At 45.2% G+C, this 23862-nt stretch overlaps 1 protein-coding gene across 3 annotated transcripts in view; it reads left to right on the top strand.

Moving 5' to 3' along the window:
• The window catches only part of KIAA1549 (KIAA1549 ortholog), a 746373-nt gene that overhangs the window by 664496 nt on the left and 58015 nt on the right, over nt 1–23862 (top strand). For all 3 annotated transcript variants that reach the window (XM_085652039.1, XM_085652040.1, XM_085652037.1), the window contains 2 exons: nt 820–872; nt 21859–22004. In XM_085652039.1, coding sequence (XP_085508165.1) covers nt 820–872; nt 21859–22004 — 199 coding nt within the window. The remainder of the gene's footprint in view (nt 1–819; nt 873–21858; nt 22005–23862) is intronic.

Below are 23862 nucleotides of genomic sequence, written 5' to 3'. Positions count from 1 at the left end.
TATTATGGTTATCTTCATTAAAATTCGATACAGGTCTCCCTTATCCCAGTATCCTAGTAGTGCAGGAGAGTGAATATAAAAGTTGTTTTTGGGCGATTTCGTGACTGTTCTATAAAAGAGAACGCAGGTCAACTATCACTGCTTACTTACTTACATGCTGGCATGTTGGAGCAGGCTGCTGCCTTAGAGTGTCGGGTCAGGGTCAGTGTCTTCTTTAAAGAGATCTCTATCCATCTATGACATTTTTTGCATTTTACTCTTCAAGCTGGACATGGAAAGTGAGATTTTACTCCCATTATATGGTTTAATCGTTTTATTAATTTGAATAAATATTAACTGAAAAATAAGAAATGTTGGTAAAATATTTATTTTTGACAGAGCAGTTTCTCTTGCACCGTATCGTTTATGTATTTTATGAAAAGGCCCATAATGATTAACTAAGATGACAATTAAATGATTCTTCTTAGCACAATGTATTTGCTTTATTAATAACAAATGTTTAGCTTTACATTTCACTATTGATAGATGTGCTCATAATTAGTTTTACTGTACTGTGGATTTGCCTCAAACTCCACAACATCCAAGGGTGGGTATTACTTTCACGCCTGAGGCATTCTTGTTGTGGATCGGCAATCTTACTGTTAACCTTCTGAAACTGTCTGTTGCTGAACAATTTTTTTCTTGTTTTCTGAATAGGCACCATGCCTGAATTTGAACTAGCATAGGTCACCTCTGCCCATAAAACTATTGGCTTGACAGTTTCTAATCTATGAATGATTTACCGAGTTACTCTTGTTTTTGTGTGGTTTTTTTTCGCAGAGATATGTGGAGTTTGGAATACCCCCTTCATCTACGCCAAACTTGCTTCCCAGGTAAGCTCCATCTAAAGGCATGAGCTGCCTCTTGCCAGTCATCTACACTGGACACATTTCAATAGAAGCATGAAAAGCATGAGATCTTCACGTAGACATCTTTAAACGGCATAGAAGTGACCCACTATGCTATTTCGCAATGTCTGGCAGCTTTGCTTGAAATTAATCCTAAATCTAAAGTGCAGCATGAATGGCCAAATAGCTTCCTGGTTGTGAAACCAATCTGGACACAGCAGCTTTCAGCTGTGAATATTGTTGACATGTCAGATACCTAAGACGGCCAGTGGTGTCCACTAAACCATTGTTCTCTGTACTAGTAGAGGTAGGTTTTTCACATAGGATTCAATATTTTTCTTATTTCCTTCTGAATGACTCTCAGAGGATTGTCATTATACCATCCATTGTATCCCCTGGATCTTTCCGACCAAGGTGTCCGCTCCCAATCCTTTTTTTTCTGGGCCCAGAAATATAGAGCCAGGCCTATGTGATGGCTCTGGATTCTGATTATTTTCGGACATCACTACTGTATCCCCGTGTAATTTAATTTCCCACAAAAAGTGCTCTGAGAGTCAATACTGTTTGTAATGTTTTACAGAAACGTACATAACTAATCAGTTAATGATAAGAGCTAACTTAGGCCTGATTGGGAGCATGTAACTGCCACTAAGACTGAACTCAGCGGCACTTGTGTAGGATAGACCAGTCACCAGGAAGTTCAAAACAGACTAGAGACAGTTTTGAACAAATGGCTCTTTAGTGGTGATGTGCACATAGCTAACCTGAATAGTTTGCAAACAATTTCCCACTGTGCCTTAAAAGAAACGTTTGGGTGCCCCAAAATAGCATCATAACATCACAATGGTTCTGTAAGGTGTTAAATACTGTGAGCCAGGTAAAGCATTGTAATGGAGCTTCAAGGCATTTCTTCTCAGAAATGTAGACCGTAAACTATTATGCAGTAAAAAATGTTCTTACAATGAGTTAATTGTCTGAGAAAAATACAATGTAAATGTGTACACTAAACCTCCAAAGAGCATTGGATGGTAGAGGGTGCATATTGTTCCAGAAACTTTGACAAACATGTTGGCGTTACTCTTTAATTTTCTGACACCAACAGATTTAATATCTGTAGGATTGCGTTGAAGTTCAGTTTTCCTTTTAAAGTCATATTTTTCTAGGTATGTTGCTTAAAAAAATGTTTTTCAGAGACTGATTTGAAGCAAATGAGAAAGCTTCTGTTCTCCTTGCCCTAACCTTGTGCCTTTGCTCACACCACTTCTTACTCCCTAAGGAGGTGTGAGCAGACACCACTCATCTGCCAAAAGTATTCAATCAAGACTCTTGGGATTTTCTTTGAGACCTAAAGTTCATTATTTTGGACAAAGAATGATTGCATCTTTTTCTTTTTCTACTTGAGAGGCTTCTGTAAAGCCAGTGTATCTTTCTCACCAATTTAGTCCAGCGGCCTCCAATTGTTACAGAAGGGGTATGCGTGGCCAGTGTTAGAGCAATGTGGAATGCCAGATGACCTCTGAAATGGAGCTGATGACCCTTGAGCAACACCAGCGGGGGAGACAGCGCAGTATTGAAGGACTCTCCTGGGATGCCTTGCTATGCCAGCCATGTTGGGCCTACAGAGAACAATGATAGCAAATGATATCAGCTGCCTCGAATGGTGGGTAGTCCCATGAAGAAGTGCAGGCCGACAAGCAAAAGAACAGCTGAAAGTGGAGATTTATATCACAGAAATATATGTCAGGCTATAAAACATAATGGAGAGAATGGTGATTTGCATATGGTAAGGAGTGACGGAGATGGTGTTGCACCACAGTAAAGTGCAATTGGGAAGCATTAGTAGTTCGAAGGTTGTTATACCCCCCTTGGAAATCTCAGCGGAGCGGAATGGCTGGGCTTAAAGTAAGCTAAACAAGCCAGAATGGAGCACTAGCCAATTAAGCCATTAGAGAGGGAGCTTTAACAAGGTACAAACCACTACATGAAGGACTCCAGCCACAGTATTGCTAGTAGGACAAAAGAGATGTATGCCGTTTGAGGCCTGTCCACCTAAACATGCTAATCTTGTGTGAGTGTTCTACAAAATAGTGCACCTATTTGGACAACTGGACATGGCCCATGAAGAACACCAATGTGGTAAGACCTCTGTGCAATTTCTGATACTGTTGCGGGGCAATAGGTGTGTGGACAAAAGAGCCTATATAACAAGCCTGGCACTCACGAAGACTCCCTCTCACAGAAGGAAACCGGGATGGCAGCTCAACAGAAAAATGTGCCTTCACCACTCATCAAGGAAGATATACTGGCATGCCTCTTAATTTTGGATGACAAACTAGGCGACACCTTCACAGAACAGTTGTAGGTGGACAAGAATGATGATGGCAGTTACTGAGATTGGGAAGAACATTCAAGCAATAGGGAAGAGGTCAAGCACTAATGAAGGTGGCATTTCCACATTGAACAGTGCACTGGAGGAGACACAGATATCCCTTGTGCAGTCAGTTTATTTGTAGAGCGCCTCTTGTAACCCATGAGGGTATCCAGGCGCTGGCAGGGACCAGTTGATTAGCCGAATAGCTGGGACTTCGGAACTCTGGAAGAGATTGTGAGGTCCGGTGATAAAAGGGTACCTCATTCCATGTCTTTGCTGCTAGGTAGGAGATGTAGTGACCCCCCTCATCTGCTGCGTCTGATGCAGAGGATGAGAGTTAGAGAAAGGGACGCAGAGCAGAGGTGTCTGGTGGGCTGATGGAAGTTCTGGTGGTGGTTCAAGTAGGTGGGTCCGTATTTGTGTATGTCCTTGTGTATGGCCTTGTATGTATAGGTCAGAAGCTTGAACCGGCATCTTTTCTGTACAGGTACACAGTGGAGTTCCCTAAAGGTGGGGGTGATGTGGGTTCGTCTAAGGAGATCCAGGACGAGTCTGGTTGAGGGGTTCTGTATGGTCTGTCGTCGGAGGTGAGCTGCGATCCCTGCGTAGAGAGCGTTGCCATAGTGCAGTCGGCTGGAGATGAGGGCCTGAATGATGGTGCATCTTGAGCAATCGGATAGCCATTTGAATATCTTATGAAGCATGTGGAGGATGAAGAAGCAGGAGGAGGAGACTGAGTTGACCTGAGTCGTCATGGTTAGCTTGTCTAGAATGATGCCTAGGTTCCTAGCGTGGTCAGTGGAGTAGAAGTAGACCCGAGTTCTGGGTGCCATCAGGATGCTTCCCATGGTGAGCTTTTGTTTCCGGAAATCAGTACCTCTGTATTGTCAGTGTTGAGCTTCAGGCAGTTGTCCTTCATCCAGTTGGCAGCATCTGTCATGCAGCTGTGGAAGTTGGTGTTGGTGGTGACTTTGGAGAGTGAGAGGATGAGTTGTCATCAACGTAGGAAATTATGTTGAGTTTGTTGGTTTTGGTGATGCTGGCCAGAGGTGTCTTCTAAGTGTTGAAGGGGGCGGGGCTGAGTGAGGATCCATGATGCACTCCACAGATAAGTTCTTTGGGTTTGGGGGTGAAGGGGGAGGGGGACTTTTTACTTTCTTCCAGTGAAGAAAGACTCAATCCATCTGAGTGTGGCTCTTTTGATGCCTATGTTGTGCAGCCTTGTGATGTGTGTGTGTGGTGGGAGGCCATATCGTAGGCTGCTGTGAGATCTAGGAGGATCGGAGCTGCAGTGACTCCTCGGTCGAGTAGGGCTTGGATGTCATCAGAAGCTGCGATGAGGGTTGTCTCAGTGCTGTGGTTGCTTTAGAATCCGGATTTGGAAGAGTTGAGAAGGAGGTTCCATTCCAGATGTGACGAGAGTTGTTTTTTCTCATATATTGGCTGCGGCAGGGAGATCGGTCTGTGGTTAAGTTTGCTGGGGTCTGCTGATGGTTTCTTTAGTAGAACGTTGACCTATGCATGGTTCCAGTCCTCTGAGAAGGTGGCTGAGGCAATTGAGGTGTTAAACAAGGTAATGAGTACGTAGCTGAGTCACCTAGATTGAAGATGTGATGAGAGCATGAGTTGGTTGGGGCCCCTGAGGGAAGCTAGTACGTGATGTAGGCAGCGTCCTGTGGTGCAAGTTGTCTCCATTCGATTAGTCAGATGTCTATGATGGTAGCGGGTTCATTGTGTTGCTTGAAGGAGTTGGTGGTCTTGGGCTGGGGTTTGAAGCTTCTAAAGGTGTTTGCAATCTTGTTGTGGAAGAAGTTTGCAAGGTTGTCACAGAGTTCCTGTGAGGGGGTATTGTTTGTTGTAGCTGAGGGGTTGCAGACTTCTTTGATGATGTTAAAAAGTTCTTTGCTGTTATTTGAGCTTGATTCATTTGTGAGCCTGAGGCCTTTTTCTACAATTCTCTCAACTCTCTTTGGCAACGGTTGAGGGCTGTCTTGAAGGCAGTCTTGTTGGTCATGTACTTACTGGTGCACCATCTTCTCTCCAGTTGTTTAGTGTCGTTTAGCATTTCTGAGGACTACAGTGTACCAGCTAGCCTTCTTGGTGGACCTTCTGTGGCTGTTGTTGCCGATGGGAGTGAGGCTGTCGGTGTAGTTGGTGATCCAGTTGTTGACATGTCTGGTCCAGGTTGTTGGAGGAGATGGGATGGGTGGTGTTGAGAGCGTTTATCCAGGTGTCCTTTGAGACTTTGCTCCAGCAGCGATGTTGGGCATTGGGCAGACTGGGGGCAGAGGTCCATGACCTGGTAATGTTGAAGTGGACAATGGAGTGTTCGGTCCAGGTGAGTTCATTTGTGTGACTGTACCTGATGCAGTCGCTGGAGGTGAAGAGGGGGTCTAGTCAGTGGCTGTCAAACTGGCTATGGTAAGAGAAGCATGAGGTACTGGAAGATAGGTCTAGAAAGTGCAATATTTGCATCATGAACATACAAAAGACAATAGAAGGAGAAGAGGGTGATTTCATAACTGGAAGAGCTTGTACCCTTTCCATGAAGATACAATCTCACCTGTGTCATAGACTTTGCGTTACTTCCAAATGTGAAAATTATTAACATAAAGGCCACATTTCAGTATTGATTAGCAAAGTAAAACACTGGATCTGATGAGGGCTGGTTGGTATATCAACCTCGACTTATTAGACAAGTGCATACATGAGGTGCCACAAGGGAGGAGAATTAGTGGATAATCACTAGTCTGGGGCTTAATAACCGCTTTTCACTTGAATGCATGCTGTGATCCTGGGCAAATCACTGTCTACAGATGGCTGTTTGTCTTATTGGAAAAAGTAATGGATGCTTAGAAACAACCAAGTCAATCTAAGTATGTAAGGTGAACTTTTACAGTAGGCAGAGGCCTGTTTGCTTTATTTCAGGTTGTATGAGAACATGGAGAGTCAGTGGCTCCATGTCCTGTATGGCATTAGCATTTACATACTGCTGACATTCGCCAACTTGATGTTGTATTCTGGGGCTTATAATAATATCCTTTTCAAATCTTAAGTTTTAGTTAATGAATCCCAGCATGCAAAGTGTAGTTGGCTCAAAGGTATCATGAATGACATGGGACTGCTTGGCAGCTCTGCCTCTGTTTGCAATATTAACAAACTATTCCACAAAATTACATTGCTGCCAAACTACTCGTAGTTTTTTTTAACTTTACTTGAAATGTATACAGTCATTAAAAATGTCCTTAAACTTGACATTTACAAGTGCATCTTTAAAATGTCCACTATAAATTCACTTCAACAAATGAGAACAATTTTCCGTGGTACTAATAAATGGTGGCATCTGAAGTAGATTGATGTCTTTCAATAAGAATAACAATATAGCACATACTACAAAAGGATTTGACTCTTGGCACCTTAAAAGTAAATTGCCACTAAATGTTTTCCTCAACTCTGTTTATGGCTGTTAAAATCACATAAGGATGAAAGGATGCATCACCCAAACTACAATGGTCCCATGAGCTACTTACTACAAAGAAGGCAGCAGAAGGCGCATTAACCTTATGGAGTACCTGATTGCAGTGGCAATCTGTCACTTGCATGTTATGTGCTTTGATACACCTTTCTGTGGTAGGTGCATTGGCAGCCTGCGCTGTATAAGATGAGATTCTCCAGTATTTGATCTTTCATAGATTCACATGCTTGAATCATTCCCTGCCATCGAAGTGGGAGTCCCACGTTACATTTAAAAGCAGTGTAGGTCATCCATAGACCATAAAGGCTAAAAGAAACATTCAATTCATTAATTTATCTCTATAATTACAAAAGAACCAAACTCCAACCAATCAGGCGACTGCACCTTCTGGAACACTCTCCACAGAGGCTCCACTCACTAAGATTTTCTACGACACGTCATGTAAAGGGAGTCTCACCGAGCCCTGCTGCACTTTGAGGTTGTTCACAAGGAGTTCATTTACTGCCTTTACCCTTCTCGTAAGGTAAAGGGGCTGTAAACCTTGCCTTGCATTTTCCTCAAAACCCTTAGAGGGTGGAGAGCGAAGGCTGTTAAGGCTTCAAAAGCTCTGTACCAGATATGTTTCTCTATCTGAAGAGGAGGAAGAGGATGCTCCTAAGTCAAGAAAGTCTCAGAAAAGAGGAGGAGAGTGGGCTGAGGGACATGTCTCGTGAACCACCTAAGAAAGCTCACAAAAAGACTTGTCATTCGTTATCTGAGGAACATGCTTCATCTAGTGAACACTTGCATAAGCATTATAAAGGGGAGGTCTCCTCAAAAATAGCAGAGACTACAACACCTTCTCCAAGACCGACTCTGCAGTTTAAAAAGCCATCATCATTGCTGTTGTCAGAGAAATCTGCTCTACAGAAGAAACCATTGCCGAAACAGTCGACGGTGACAATGACACCACGACAAAGGTCACTCCATCGTCCCAGATGACGACAACAACACTGTCTACGACGAATGTGACAACATAGTCGATGGTGATAGTATTATCGTCGTCGGTCATGCCTGCAATCTCTCCTATGGGGCCGTCGTCAATGAAATAAACTGTCAACAGTTCCATCTGTGGCGAAAGAAGCAGCGCTGTTGACTGTGAAGATTCCAACAGTGTTGCTAAGGCCATTGTCAACCATATCTTTGATGAGAGAATTACTTCATTCTTCACTACTTAAATGTACATCTCCAAGCAAGGTTTCAACTTTTCAACCAACTCACCTATTAAGACGTAGCGGATTCAGAAGCTGATGGTCCTTTTGGGATAGTGCAAACTCCATCAGAACTTCATGTCAAATATCAAAAGGAAAGTGAGGAATATGGTGAGGAATATTTTTATTTATCAGGAACACAAATTATGGACAAGTCTGCATCATCCTGAACCCCAAGAGGAGAGGGTGCAAATACCAAGAGCTTTGATTCACGACTTGCAGAGCTTGCTACACAACTATTCTAAAAGATTTCCTGAGGCCCCTCGGGCTACATCACCAGCACAAACAATCCAGTCGCCTCAAAGTCAACCTCCTACTCCTCACACAATTTGCCGGCAGTGCACACACCAAAGAGAGTGCCGGCTTCAAGCATTTCGATTCCGCCTGCAGATGATGTGCCATCCTCAGATAACAGAGAAAAGGGCGAGGTACCGATGACCGCAGTGTGTCTAATGAATGTGATGATTACTTGTTACTTGATCCATCACCACCAGTTCCTCATTCAGTTGACTCCCCTCCTGTTGATATTAGGAGTTTCCATACTCTGATGGAGCGTGAAGCAAAACGATTTGATTTGTCAATGCTAGTGGAACAATCCTATTGTTTTCTTCATGATTATAAAGAGCCTGCTTGAAAATCTGTTAGCGTTATCGCTGTGGTAGACTATATCATGAAAGATGTAAAAATCATGAAGAATCCAGCGACAGTGTCTGCTGTCCTACTCGGGTTGGATAAAAAATAAATGGCGCCAGAAAATTAGCCTGCCTGTATGATAGGGCATTCTAAACCAGACTGTTATGTTACAAGCTGCTCAGCGCTATTCCAAGAACCCCTCTACTCCTATATCAAGGTCACCAGATAGAGAGGGTACACGTCCTGATAACATAAAGACATTTTCATCGATTTCAGCTATAACTGTGGGAGCTGCAAATTCTCTGGCGATTCCTGGCAGATACAACCGGCAAATGTGGTCCGATATTGTATCCTATATAGACTGGATACCAGAGAATGTAAGAACAGGGGCAAGAAAAATCCTACAAGAACGCGAACAAGCCTGTTCAGAAATTATCTGCTGTGCAGTTGGATATCTCCTCCAAAGGTTATCTGCAATTGGCGGGTGCTGCTGTCCTTTGCAGGCAGCGATGACTTAAAGCTACATCTTTCAGACATGAAGTTCAGAGTAAAATTTGAGACGTGCCTTTTGATGGAGAGGCATTATTTGTAAGACACATTGATGAGTTTTTGCAATCCATAAAAACAAACACGAACACTGATAAATCATTGGTTTTGCTACAAATTAGGTGAATGCCTTTTCGTGGCACAAGAGGCAGGAGTATGTTCTCATATAGAGGTGGACGCCAACCTTATTGTTTCCAACAGTACCAGCCCTTTCAGCAACAATACCATCAACAAGAGTACAGGCAACCACCATCAGCAGCTTACAAGCAAACAACAAAGCGGAAGCAAACGTTTCAGGGAAGAGACACAGGTAGGAAATAGGTGGCAGGACAAACTTGCTGGTTACACAAAAGTATGCTCCAGAAACAATTGGGGGCCAAATTGTCTGCCTCATTGGAAGTTAATCACAACAGACAAATGAGTTTTAGATCTAGCTTCCTATGGCCATACATTGGAATTTACAAAGAGGCCACCTCATATGCCTCCGACAGGGTTATCTTCTCTCCATCTTGTGCAGCTACAGAAAGAAATATTTATCATGCTAAAAAATGGCACAATAAAGAGTACAACGCAATCCGAGAGGAAAGGGGTTTATTCTGGCTTCTTCTTGATCAAGAAAAACACATGGCAATGGAGACCTATTTTAGACTTGAGAAGGATAAAAAATATCTAAGAAAACCGTTATTTTGTATGGGCACTCTCCAAGACATCCTCCAGCTCCTGAACCCTCGACCTACAGATTGCATATTATCACAACCCCATTCACCCAAAGCATCAAAAACTTCGATTCAGAGCAACCAGCATTCCATATCAGTTCAAAGGCCTCCCATTTGGACTCTCATCCGCCAAACCTCGCATTTTCACAAAATGCCGAGCTCCAGTGGCAGATCAGTTGGGGCAGAAAGGGTATTAAATATTTCCATACCTCGACGAATGGTTGATAAAAACCCCCTACATACCAGGAAGCAATCATCTTCTCTTCATCCATCAAGGACCATTACGTTTTTTTGGGAGCCATTTTAAACACCATTCAGGATAAAGCGTATCTTACAGAAGACAGACGAACCAGGCTAATGCTATTAGCAGAAAGGTTGTTGTATAGAAAGTCAGTTTCGCCTATTCGAGTCAAGTCAGTTTCAGTTCGCCTATTCAAGTCCCTTCTAGGTATGAACTCGTCATGCATTCCTCTGGTACCATTTTGCAGGCTCTAAATGCAACCCCTGCCAAAGGAATTGGAAAATAAATGGCTCCAATCTCACAGCTCTTTCGAGGACATTATACAAATTACGCCAACTATGAAGTAGTCTCTTTCTTGGTGGACTTGAATGAACCACGTTTCCATAGTACTGACCTTCCTGCCTCAAATCTTAGATTTTATGGTGACGTCCAATTCCTCTCTAGAAGGATATGGTACACACCTTCAGGATTTACAAATCAAAGATAAATGGGCTCCACAACACACAAATCTTCACACCTGCAGGAGCTCAAGGCGGTTGCATTGACATTACAGTCCTTCCTTCCCATAATCAAGGGAGTGTCGGTACTAATACGACATGCAATACCATTACCTTGCATTACATCAACAAGCAAGGAGGCACACGATCCCAACCGCGTTCTCAAGAAGCTCAGGAGATATGGAAGTGGGGACTAAATCAACAGGTCCAATTGAAAGCAGATCATGTCCCTGGAATACAAAATGTTATAACGGACATCTTCAGCAGGACCAGGAACAGTTGCCACGAATGGGAGCTTAACCAAGCTTCCCTGGACAATATCTTCAACCTTTGGGGCAAGCCAAATCTAGATCTGTTTGCAACTCTTCCAAATCAAAAATGCCAATTTTTTGCAAGCTGGGATCCACAATCGGGACCATTGGGGAATGAGTTTTTGATTAGATAGTGAGGGAGCTTTGCTTACTTTATTCCCCAAATGTGAGAAGTTGGCCTGGCATATGCTGTCCACTAGTTATAGTGGGCACCTTGCACCAGTCCACACAACCCTTATTGATGATTAGGTTTAAGACAACCTTTATTGAAAGCTATCCTAGTGGTAGCTATGGAGAGCAGCCTTCAGGTTAAGTCTTGAACGAGTGTAAAACAGCTTTGTTTACCAGATTATAACCTCTTGAATAACTAAATGAAAGGAGAACCACACAAGGTATATGTATATAAAATATATGTATTTATTTCTAAACACTCTCGACTGACCTCTTTATGAAGTTAGAGAGCAAGGCACACAATAATACAGTTCTAAAACAACAGTAAATAGCACAATATACAATGGGCCCCAGGGGGAGACCAAACCATATATTGAGAAAGTGGTATAAGAACCACAACTTGACTAGACACAGTGTCTAGAGCTCGTAGAATCGCTGGGACCCCAAGGAACCACCCAAGGCAGTGACACAGGAGACCCACGGGGACGTGTGCAGTGTGAGAACACAGCCGCTAGCCCCATACAATTCAATAGGAAAGATTTGGTTGCAATTTTAATGAATAAGGACACTTAGGAGAAGACTTTGAGCAAACCCCTTTAGACTTAGATGGTTCTAGGGTCAGCACCCACGGGAGCACCGGAGTACTCGTGTTACCTCACCCAGGGAAACCGGTTGCATAGGTGTCAAATGGTGTCTGGAATCGTCGTTGATTTCAAATGGCGAAGTGCTGCAAAGTGCTGCTGCTGTGGAAAGGAGAAGTGTCCGGTGTGATCCAAGCCTGGATCGAAGATATGAAGAACCTGAAAGCAGATGGGACAGAGTCTGGGTCACTTGCCAGTGACCAGGGGCACGATAGACAAATGCCCACCGATGTCTGGTTTCAGGTGTGAAGAGGTGAAGCTTGACTCCACTGCCACGAGGACCAGGCGGCGTCGACGACTACCACAGTCCGTAGGCGAGCTGTCCCACGAAGGATGTAGAGTCCACAGTCCGTAGGCGAGCTGTCTCACGAAGGATGTCGAGTGCTGGGGGGTCAGTTTCCGGATTGGAGACCAACAAGCCTTGGCAATGGCAACCCACACGGTGAGAGAGAAATGGCTTCGGTTTGTACCAATAAGGTCCTGTGGACTCCCCAAGCGATGTAGAGTCAGAGCACATCTGGAACAACCAGGTAAGCCCGTTGAAAGTCAAAGTACCCTTCAAGGGACCCACAAATCAACGGACAAGGGATCGCGAAGGGACCTCGAGAGGAATCCCTAGATACCAGCCCACGGGTCACTCGAGGAGTGTAGGTCAGCAATCTTCGGTGGAATCACTGCTCGGGGTCTGGACTTCAAGTAGCCCAAAGCACAGCCTCAGGAATCGCCAAGAAGCATATGCTGCTGCAAATGGTTGCGGTGTCCAGGGGTTCTGGTTGCACGGTCCCCACGAGGGCTTTGGATCTCAGGTTTGCTGAGAGCACGGATCGGCCTCTGGGAAGCTTTGAAACCTACCTCCTGTGTTGCAAAATCGTCACTGTCCTTCGGGAGCAGCGTTGATGCAAACCGGACAAATGCGTCTTTGGTGCCTGCCTTGCAGGGGAGTAACTCCTTTACTCCAAGGGAGATTCTTCAGTCATCCAACGTCTTGTAGATAGTAGAAGTTCTGGGATTCTGTAGCTGAGTTTCTTACAGGTAAATCTAAAGTCCTGTAGTCCGGGGTTCCTACTTTATCCCCAAGGAAGGGGTGGGACAAACTCTGGGGACCCACCTATGGGAGGGTCTGGACAGAGGGGTGGCTTCACCCATGTCCTTAGTCCAGTTTCGTGCCAGAGCAGGGGCTGAGTGCCCCTGCAACCGGTTTGAGCTGGACTATGAACAGGGACACCAAATGTGCCCCCAGTGCAGACATCAAAGCACTCCTGGAGTGCACCCACCCAGCCCCAATACACTAAAGCCTGTCTGGGAGGTGGTCACACCTCCCTGTCACAGGAAACCTATTTTCCAGGCCTCCCCTGCTGGAGTTTCATCCAGCAGCAGGAGGGCAGACTCGTGTCTGTGGCTGGCAGCATCCATTTTGTGATGACAGTGGTCTGTGAAGCTGGTACCGGGTGTACCGGTGAAGTCATGGTTCTCCCTCTAGTAGGGTGGAATCATACCTCCCACACCAGTTACTGGCGTGGAGGTATGATTTCAAGGTGTTTGACACCAAACATGACATGTTTCCATGCAGCCATTCCAAAGTTAGCATTTACCGCGAGGTTATAATGCACTTAAGAGTATATCGTTTGGCTGCATCACAAACAGCCCCGGAATAAAGGTTCCGAAGGCTGCAGAGGGGCTCTGCTCATGCATGTGCACCCTCTCACATAAAACCCAGCACCCTGCCTTCAGGATTGATAAGGCCTGCCATAGGGGTGACTGATAGGTTTAGATGTGCAGTGATATGGAGAGATATAGGGAACCTATATCTCTGTAAGGGGTGCATACACCACCTTACACAGGCTGCTGTAGCAGACCTGTTGTGTCATTTTAAATCGGCTCCCAGGGGTGGCACAATACATGCTGCAGCCCCTGGCAGGCCTCTGGGGTACCTATGCCCTGGGTACATAGTATACCATATACTAGGGACTTGTAAGGGTACCCCAGAATCCAATCTGGAGTGTACCTAAAGTACATGCAATCAATTTAGAGAGGAAACAGCTAGGCTGGGGCCCTGAATAGCAGAGTCTCAGCCAGACTAAAGTCGAAAAACAGTCGAACATCAGCAAAAAGTGGGGGTAACCATAAGCAGATCCTACTCTCCTACACTGTACCCATTAATTCCACGGATTCTCAACAAATGAAGCAAGAACCGTACGGGTTATTTCTGATCGCCCTGAAGTTACCCAGCACAACCAGATACTTCATCCAGATCCAGTTTCCTTGTACTTGTCAGTATGACTCCTGCACGCAAGGAGTTTGCAAGCCTAAATATCCAGCAAGACTGTAAAGAAATATCTTGTTAGAGCTAGAACTGATTCTTTTAACAGGGCTTATAAACTCAAGTGGAAACGCTTTTGTTTGTGGTGCCAAAGATCATGAAGGATTTTACCCATTCTGTGTCCATGGGAAAACATGTCAGTATAAGGGCCTAAGTTACTTTTTCAATTGGTAGTAAAGCTCAGTGGGTTAATAACTCTGGTGTCGATCAGGCGGTCTTTTGTGAGAGTGATAAAATGAGAGCAGCTATGTAGCTGCACGTGCACAAGTTGTATGTGAAACTATTCTGTATTACTTAAAATATGTATTTCTTGCTGAAACTTCCAACTAAACTTTGGGCCAAAGTTTAGTTTAAAAATGTAATGTAGAAACCGTTTTTTTCTGGGTGGGAATGAGTCTGACCTCGCTCAAACACTGTGTTAATACATTGCTTACCTCCATGTCCGTACTTTCTGAGTTAGACGTATTTCAATACTCTGCTTCCCCGCGCAAATTGGATTGGAGAGTTGTCATTGAAATATGTTGAAATTGAGAGCAGGATCATTTGCAGTTATAACACCAGTCTTCCAGTAGTTGGGCAAGGTTTATTTTCTGGATTCCTTGCCTTAGTGTCAGAAAGCATTGAAACTAACTGACCGTCATGTTGACATTTAGTGATGATACAGGTTACTGCATGTTAGCGTTTAGTACAACATTGAAAGAAAGATGCTTCAACAAATGGGCCCAGGCATACTCACTGTGCCTGTGCAGGTATGCCCAGCATACCAATTGAAGCTGCTGAATTAGTGTAGAATGCTCACCTAACTGCTTTTTTGTTTGTGTATGGGGAATGCTCAGCAGTCAAATTTCTATTTTGCAGGGCATACTGAACATCCTCTCACTCTTTTTGTGAAGGCACATCAGTTGAGATTCTTCCTTAGATATACTATTTGCAGGGCTTTTAAGTGAAAGCCTGGTCTCACTAAACATGGTTCTCCTTATAGGGGACAGTCCTCCCTGTGCTACCTGATTACAGAGTACACAGTATTGCATTACAGTATGTGGGGTGTGTCGGGGAGCCCTGAGGAGTAGGACCACCCAGGTCAGCAGGTATCTAGGATACAAGCATGGCTGAACTGGGGGATATACAAGAGTTACAAATATCAATGCTTGGCCTGTCCTCCTCCAGGGGAGTTGAATATCTCCCACCCATATTCTCTAAGATTTGTAGGTGTTGGAGCTAGCTCAGTCTGATGGAGGATTTATGTAGAAAAGGGAGCTAAGCTCTGCTGTTGGTCATTACTATGGTCATTCATGATGCTTTGAGTTTCTTCTTTGCGTTTGGTCAAATGGTAATTTCATTGATGCAACAGTGAGAGGACCTGACATAAGGAGGGACGTCCTCTACAGCACCACAGAGAGAATGTAAGAACTGTGAAAAAACAGCACTATTACACAACTAATAATATATATGTTTTGCTCGCTGGGTAATACAACTTCATGTCCACCTAGTCAAGGTTTGAGACTGTCTATAGAGTGTTGCAGAAATCTGCAGTTAATGGCTAAAAGCATTGACAAAACCAATAGGTCTACAGAAGTGTGACATTTTATAAAATAACTACTTGTTCAGGGGATGACCTACTTCTGAAATCAAATTGCCCTTTCTCTTTCTGTGTCATAGAATGAGTTGATAACTTGTGTCAGCATTCCCAGTATAGCATAGCGATGATAATAACCTCTCTTTCTGATAGGGCTTTCTAACCGCACATTCCTTACATTTTGAATATTCCCCAGATGTCAGACTGGATCTGGAATCGTCTTTAAATATATATATTTCTTTGAATTTATAAAATCGTATGTAACATGCAGCCTTTTGAAACTAGATAACATTTATAACATACTTACACATCTTCTCTGCGTCAAATAAACATTGCCCGACTGCTTCACACCCCCTAACGTCTCATAAGGCAATACTGAGTGACTGACGGTCCAATTATGTTTTTCAACGAGCACCATATCGGGAGACACAATCAATATATGCTCTGGAAAACCACCTTGCTTGATGGTTAGGGTGACTCTCAAGGCGTCATCTATGTAGCGCAAGGCAAATGCACCCCGCATCTCACGTTCTGTATTCGTTTGACAACCACGAGCTAGGGAGATCCCTCCAAATGTTGGTGTGGGGATAATTTGTCTGCATAGCCTGGCACTTGGGTAAGAAGATAAGTTTATAAGGGCTCCAAAATATCCCTGGGTTTAGAGCTAGGACATAATAGTTCAGCATAGGTGGTCAATTGAACTCTGCAATATCTTAAGTTTTGCAGCCATTCCTTACATTTTGGAGCTCTTCCCCATCTGCATGCAATATGACATTTAGCCAACAGAAGGCCAAGCACCACATATTTCCTAAAACTAGCCTCCACTTCTTCAGTGTGCCCTAGTAGAGCTATCAGTGGAGTTAGTAACATTCTGACCTATCATAAGGGAAAGTGCATCAGAAAGTTCACTCCTGTAGTCTTGTATTTGTCTGCATGTCCAGGCGGTGCCCAAGGTAGAGGAAATCTGCCCCTGCCTCACCGCACCTGGTCCACCTGTCACCTAGGCGGAGATAATGGTGCAGCCTTGCAAGCATGTAGTATATTCTATTCGCCCTATCTGCCCCAACTTCAGCTCCCATCAGGCGTGAGCCTGCCCCGCCAGAGATGGGGCCTCCATCTGAGCCACGCGATATAGATGGGAGACCAAGTGTCTCGAATTTGTGTCTTTGAGCAGAGTATGAGGGTGTCGAGAACAAAGTGTTTCATCAAAGTCTAAGGTGATGGCTTTTACTGCGCAGATATAGAAAAAATATCCAACAGAAATGGCGCCTCCTCTGCAAATAATCCTTCGCGGGAGACAGCCCATCAGAGTAAAGATCGCCCCATGTGAAGACCCCGACTTTGTGAAGCTTGTGCCTTTAAGCTGCTTCATGTGTGACCGGAAAGGAGGGATGATAAGGCAATGGATCAACGGATAAAGCAGAGGCCTGGTGAGTCTCTTATGTAATTTACACCATGCCTCTATTGTAAACCAACCATGGAGTCTAATGATGCAACAGAGGTCACCTGTGGGCCATGTATCCCTGTTCCATGAGCAGATGCGGCATCAAGGGAGGAGGTCTGTACCAATGCACAGCATAGTGCGCCTGGGCACATAGAAAGTAAAGTTCCATATCTGGTGCCTCAAATCCTCCCTTTAAGAAAGGCTATGTGAGGGTATTCCATTGGAGACGCGGTTGCTTCCTAGGCCAGCCTAATCAACTGAGATTTTAACACTTTAAAGAAGGGTCATTCCGGTGAGTGAGGGGTAATGTGAAATAAAATCCATTTCAGCAAGAAACCCATCTTCACGAGTGAGATACGACCTGCCAAAGAGTGGGGCAGCAAGATCTAACGGGTAATGCAACCCTTGAGAGAAAAAAGGGCCATGCCATGGTTCCCCCGGATTAACTCGTCCCTGTCCCTAGTCATCACTATTCCAACATAGGGAAGCTCAATATCGCACCATTTCAGTGGAAAGGCTGAATTAAATTGCAGCATGGAAGTGGTGAGGGGGAATACATTGGATTTTCTCCAGTTGATCTGAATGCCTGACAATCCTCCAAACCGTACAAATTCACGCACTACCCCATTCAATCTTTCCTGAGGACGTCTTAAATATAACATAATATTGTCCGCATATAAGGACACAAGCAAATGTCTAGTGAGATATCAGGGTGCATTTTTGTGGTGATGCTGTTGAAGCTTGGTAGCCAGTGACTCCACCTCCACAGCAAAAAGCAATGGCTAGAAGAGGCACCCCTGCCTAGTTCCCCTTGTGATGGAGAATGGGTCTGAGCTAGTGCCATTAATCTTCACCCTGGCTGCTGGTTGGGAATACAGGAGGGCTATCCGTGATAAAAAGAGAGAGGGGATGCCTATATGTCGTAGTGCAATAACCAAATATTCCCACTCCAGCAAGTCAAACACCTTGGTAGCATCGAAGAACACTGCTACTGCATTAAGATCCAGATCTATGTCCTGCAAGAATGAAAAACTGGTGCGCAAATTGCGGGATCTTACACGTCCAAGAACTGGTCTGGCCTAAACAGAAATGTCATGAGCAGGTTCAGTCGATTTAGCTAGGATTTTTGCAAGAATTTTGGCATCACAGTTGAAGCATAGAGGACGGTAGAATTTGCAATTATCCCTAGGTCTACTGGATTTGCACAGAGTGATGATCATTTCTTCCCTCATGGACGGTAGGAGTATGCCGGAGGTCTTTGCCTCCTGATATACAGATTTCAGGACAAGTAGTAACGTACCGATAAAGTCTATGGGCAGACCATCAGGTCCAGGGGACCTGCCCGACTGCATCTGCATAATTGCCTCTCTGATTTCATAGTCTTCTATATCAGCAGACAGAAATTCCCTTTGCACATCACTCAGCCAGCCTAGTTCAACATCCTCAAGGATGGTCTCTATGTCCATGCTTTGCATTTCCTGAGATGTTTACTGGTTACTATAAAAGGAGGAGAAAACCCGTAGTATGTCCGGCATGTCCTTCAATACTGTACCGTGTACATGGCTCTAATTTCAAGTATATTGTTTGTGAAATTAGGCTTATGTGCCATTGTCGCTAAAGCATGGTCCGACCGCTCCCCCTCTCCAAATACTTGCACCCTTGCTTATTTGCCACTGTACAACCATTCCCTCGCCGCTGTCTCCTGAAAGTCTGTCAAGGCTTTCCTGATCCAACAAGACACCTCTGGTCTTCTGAATTTCCCAGCTGAGCCTCAAGTCTTTTAACGTCTCTCTCCAGCCCTTGAAACATTCTCTTATAGAGCGCAAGACACCTCCATCTTTGGCTAGGCACATCTGCACACAGAGACCTTGAAGGCCTCTCAGATCGTGCCCTTTACGGGGACCGAGTCCGTCCTTATTTCCATTAAAAAAATCTACGATCTCCTGTCTCAATTCCTCATGGAAAGAAGCATTTAATAACGTGGGGGAGAGTCTCCATGAGGTATATGGGGTTATGGTTGTCAGGGGGTATAGCGTCATCAGTTCCGGTGACTTATCGGAATATGTGCATGCCAAATGTGTAACCCTGTGTACCCATGTACCCAGACCCTTAGATATGAGCCAGTAATCCAGACCAACTATTATGTACACCTGAGTAAAAGGTGCCCTCCTTAACCGAAGGGTAGCGCTTCCGGCACACATCCAGCATATCATGCTTGGCCGGCCATTATGCCCAGCTGTGACGGACAGCAGTGTAAAAAGATGTTGGGGTATGGGATCTACCCAGAGCCATGTTCAGTGCAACATTAAAATAACCTTCTTAGAGCCACTCTGAAACTCCTGGGGAGGGGTTAGGGCATCACTGTTCCTTTCGATCTCTTTCATGGAGTCAGTTGATTTAAGAGCCGATCCCACATTTTGTCCCGGCACAACCTAAATTTCTGGGGCCATCTGTGACACTGCTGCATATTCAAGAGTTTCATACTCTAACTCTTCAGATTGCTTCCGACTCCCCTCTTGTGCACTTATGGGCTCCAAGGAGCAGAGACACCTTCCATCTGGAATCCCATCAGTGACTTTGCCCTCAGCGCAAGTTAGACCTGCTGAAAAAACTGCTGGACCTCTCCCAGCTCCTGTCTCGACTTCGCTTCTGGCTCCACGATCCACACCGGTTCCCGGGAATTGGCGCTGATGCTGACTCCATCGATGCCGGAGGATGAGGGCCCGATTGTGCTTTCTGACATAGTCTCAGCTTGACCTCAATCAGTGCCATGCTTGGTCTCTATTGAAACACAACCTGCATCGCTTGATGTCCCACAGCCACAAGGAAGATGCCAATCACTAAATTCCTTGTTTGGTATTGATTATGGCACCCATGATGAAATCGACCAACCCTGCCATGAGGAGAATTTAGTTCTGTTCTGCTAACACCACCAGGTCCTGCCACTGAAGAGAGTGCTTCTTTTGCAGTGGTCATGTGGAGGGCGGCCCAAGTTCTCGACCTCCAGCTTCCCACCTTAGAGGTCAAAGCCAGTGGTTTGACTAAAGTCCTTCAGCCACAGGAAATCACCACTGACTCCCTGTTCCCGTTTAATGAGGCACTCACGGATACTCTCCTAGGGGTAGAGTCAATTTTTAATCCCATTCCCTCCCCCCATTAGATCGTCATAACCCTGCTCCAAACTCCCCCACATTTTTGTCCCAGTACCCTTCACCTGAGATATTAGTGGTGCAGGCTTCTACTAGTTGGGCAAACCCAAACACTTTTCTGACCACTCCTCTAGACAGGATGTCCAAAAGAGTGGAGACCTTTAGGAAGAGGGTATTTTCTTCTACCAGTTTGGCCCGTAGGTCCATTAATGCCATTTGCTTGCTGGACCGCAATTTCAATACTCTTTGGGATTCAGTGGCTCAAGTCCTCCTAGGTGTCCCAGAAGGCCTCCAACCTGTCCTAACCAAAGTTATACAGGATGGTTCTGATGTGGCCAAGTTCAGAATTGGTTGTGACTTGGACACCACCAATTCCAGCAGGCAAGCCATTGGCCTAGTGTTGCCATTCACCTGTGTGCGTTAAACAGGTTTTTCAAGCAATGTCCATTCGTCCCTCATCGACATGCCCTTTGACGGGACTTGCCTGTTGGGGGGTAAGGCAAATTCCATACTGTAGTGTTTCATTGAGAGTAAGGCCACAGCACGTTCCTTGGGCTTATCTTAGCTAAAGAAAATACCACCATTTGTTCTTGCTTGCCTTGCCCCTTCCCGCTTTCTTTCTTGTCCTGTTGCGTCCCACCAGCAAAAACAGCATTGGGAAGGCCAGTATGGCTCACATATTGGATTTCTGAGTGTGTGTTTTAGCCTAGTTTAACCTGGATGAAAATAAATGAGCGATATGACGCAGTCGGTGATGGCTGCGTCATAGTACTTTATTTTTTTCTTCCAGCCACATTGCACAGCAACTGCTTTGCTATACAACATGTCTAAAAAACGTTGACGAATCCAGTGGCCTCGCATAGATGACACCTATTGGCTTTGCCAATGGTTGTTCCCTTTTCCTGAGCCCTTGGTACATTATGGAAAGAAGACAAGTGTCATAAAAACTTTGCCTCTGTAGCAGAGAACAGTACCATAAAGCAACTCTCTAGCTTTTGGAGGTGATTCTATGAAGAATGCAGAAAAGTTGAAATCCATTTCTACTCGGATTGTAGTTTCCATTAAATACTGTTACTCCATAACAAGTGAATGTGTGCCCGAGGGTTAAAAATCCTTTTATTAGGCCACCTGTGGCCAGTGTTTGTATGTGTGTGTATGTGTATGTAATTTGAATAGCACAAATCTATCCAAAAGGTAAAAGAACACTAGACAGCTATAATCAATGAGAGATTCAAGGGTAGCTGGTTTCTGAGACGTGGGAGACAGGAATTGGACGGTTCGTCATGTTTTAGAATCCTTTAACGTGGTGCATCTTCTGCTCTTTCCTACATTGTAGCAGGGGTTAAAGTGGATGTGAGAGGCTAATTCAACTGATGCCACCTAGTTTCCTTCAGCTATTCATATGGACAAATTACTTAATAATGTATAACTTTTTATGTTCAAATAATACCCCAATATTATTATTATTCAAAGTTGAATTCATATATTCCTTATATTTCTCCATTAGTGAATTTTCAACTCCATTTTGCTCATCTATGATAGAAGGGCTGAGATTTGTATGGATCGCTAGCAGTTCGGTCTACATTTTAAAAGTATAGGTGTTAAGTGAACCTTTGTTTTCCCATTGTAGAACTGGTTTTGGGCAAGGATTCATGCCCTCCACAGATCAAGATCACCACCATCAGCAGCTGTCTGAGGTGAAGCACTCCTCAAGGGCAATGTACACAGAAGAGATGCCATCAGTGGCACGACCTCGACCCATTGGTGGCATTGCAGGTACGTGGTCACTTATGTGGGTTATCAGATGTTGTACGCTAGCTTTTCTTTTTACATAAAGGCTGTGGCATAAGAGGTAAGATGTGGCCCTGGCAATTACAATAGTGGAATCACATTTAAGTCGCTGTCTGAAACAAATTAATCAACCGCAAATAACCTTTAGTGCCTCTACCACTCACTTGTTTAAAAAAAACTCAATCTGGGGGGGCAGAGAGGGAGAAATGAGCATAACAGCTTGCAGCGTACATATATTTAAAGGTAAAGAAGACGGGGGCGCCTGAGAGTCCAGCAGAAAGATGGCTGCCGCCTAGCAAGGCTCTGCCTGCCAAATAATTAATCTGATAATCATCCTGGTCTAGAGGGCATTTCTGTCTTGTCCTCTGGGCCACTCTGTACTGTACATTCACCTAGGGCGGCTGGGCCCATTCTCATTGGTGTAGTGGGCCGGGAGGTGGGTGCCCCAGTGCCATGTGGTGAGGCCTGCAAACGGAGCCCCTCTGCAATAAAGTACACGCACACCAGTTTGGTAGTAAGGAGGAAAACCGCGAATGGTCATGCACCCATTTAGTTATCCCCTTCAGGCGAGCCCGCCCTCCAGGGTGATACAAAGTGCAACTATGTATAGTGTGGGCCGAGTGGCTCCCACACTACATCCCTCCTTTTCTTTAACTGCTTACTGTCCCTCTGTTCTGTGATCCTTCTTACGGCAGGCAGCACACAAAGTCATGAAGTCTTTGGCTCAGGGCAGGGTTTGGCCGAAGACCATATGTCTGGCTCCGGGAGTTGGAACTTGGCCCTGCCCTGGCGGGGCTGTCGGAGAGAGACGAGCGACCCTGAATTACACAAGATATATCTTCCTGCAGGCGGCTCCTTCTGTTCTCGCCTCCATGGGTGGATCGCCACCTGCCCCAGGAGCGGGCGACAGTGTCAGGGCTTCTTCCTCAATCCTTTCATGTTCGGAGTCTTCTCCCCACACTGTCTGGGGTCCGTCCACCTTCTTGAACCATGATATGTTCCGTGCTAAGGTGTGCAAGCCTCTTCTGGCAGAGACCATGGTCCCTCGCATGGCAGTGACTTCCCATACCTCAGGCTCATTTGGTGTCCGGAACTTCCAGCCTGGGTGTCGATCCTTAACCACGTGATCACCCATGCTTATGTCTGCTGACTGAGCCTTGCGCATCATGCTTGCCTTTTGGTTGGTGGCCTTCCTCCTGGCATGAGTGGCATTGCTGTCCAATTCCTCAGTGCGCTATGCCGGTTCCGTCAGTATGCTATCCCGTGGAGCCTGTCGAAACAGCACATGTGATGGAGCGCAACGGGTGGTGCAGTGTGGGGTCTGGCAGTTCGCATTCAAGAATCATTGGAGGCACTCCTCCACATCTTCCCCTCTTTCCACATGATCCTCAGTGCCCGATTAAAGGTCCTCATGAAGCGTTCCACTTCCCTGTTGGCCTGAGGCCACTGTGGAGTTATCTTGCGGTGTTGGACACCATGAGCCGCCAGGTAATCTTGGAACTCGTTCCCTTGGAATGGGGGGGCCCATTGTCAGACCGTATCTGATAGGGAAGGCCCATCATTGCAAAAGTCCGGTAGAGGATGACCTTGACCTGCGGGAACACAGTGGACGAGACCACTTCCACGATCTTGAACTTGGAATGAGAGTCTATCAGAATGATGATGATGGGCCCATCGGGGAAACATCCAAAACCGATACCGACTTGAAACCATGGTTCGCGGCAGGGCTCTTATGTCAGAACAGGATGAGGCGCAGGGTCACCACCGGTGATGGCACATGAGTGGTATGTTCGGATTATGTTGTCGACCATGACATCCATTCCGGAGAACTAGACTTTGCTGC

Source organism: Triturus cristatus, chromosome 4_1, assembly GCF_964204655.1.
Source record: "Triturus cristatus chromosome 4_1, aTriCri1.1, whole genome shotgun sequence".
Taxonomy (NCBI): Eukaryota; Metazoa; Chordata; class Amphibia; order Caudata; family Salamandridae; genus Triturus; species Triturus cristatus.
Note: the sequence above shows the minus strand (reverse complement) of the source record. Positions and strands in the feature narration are given on the sequence as shown.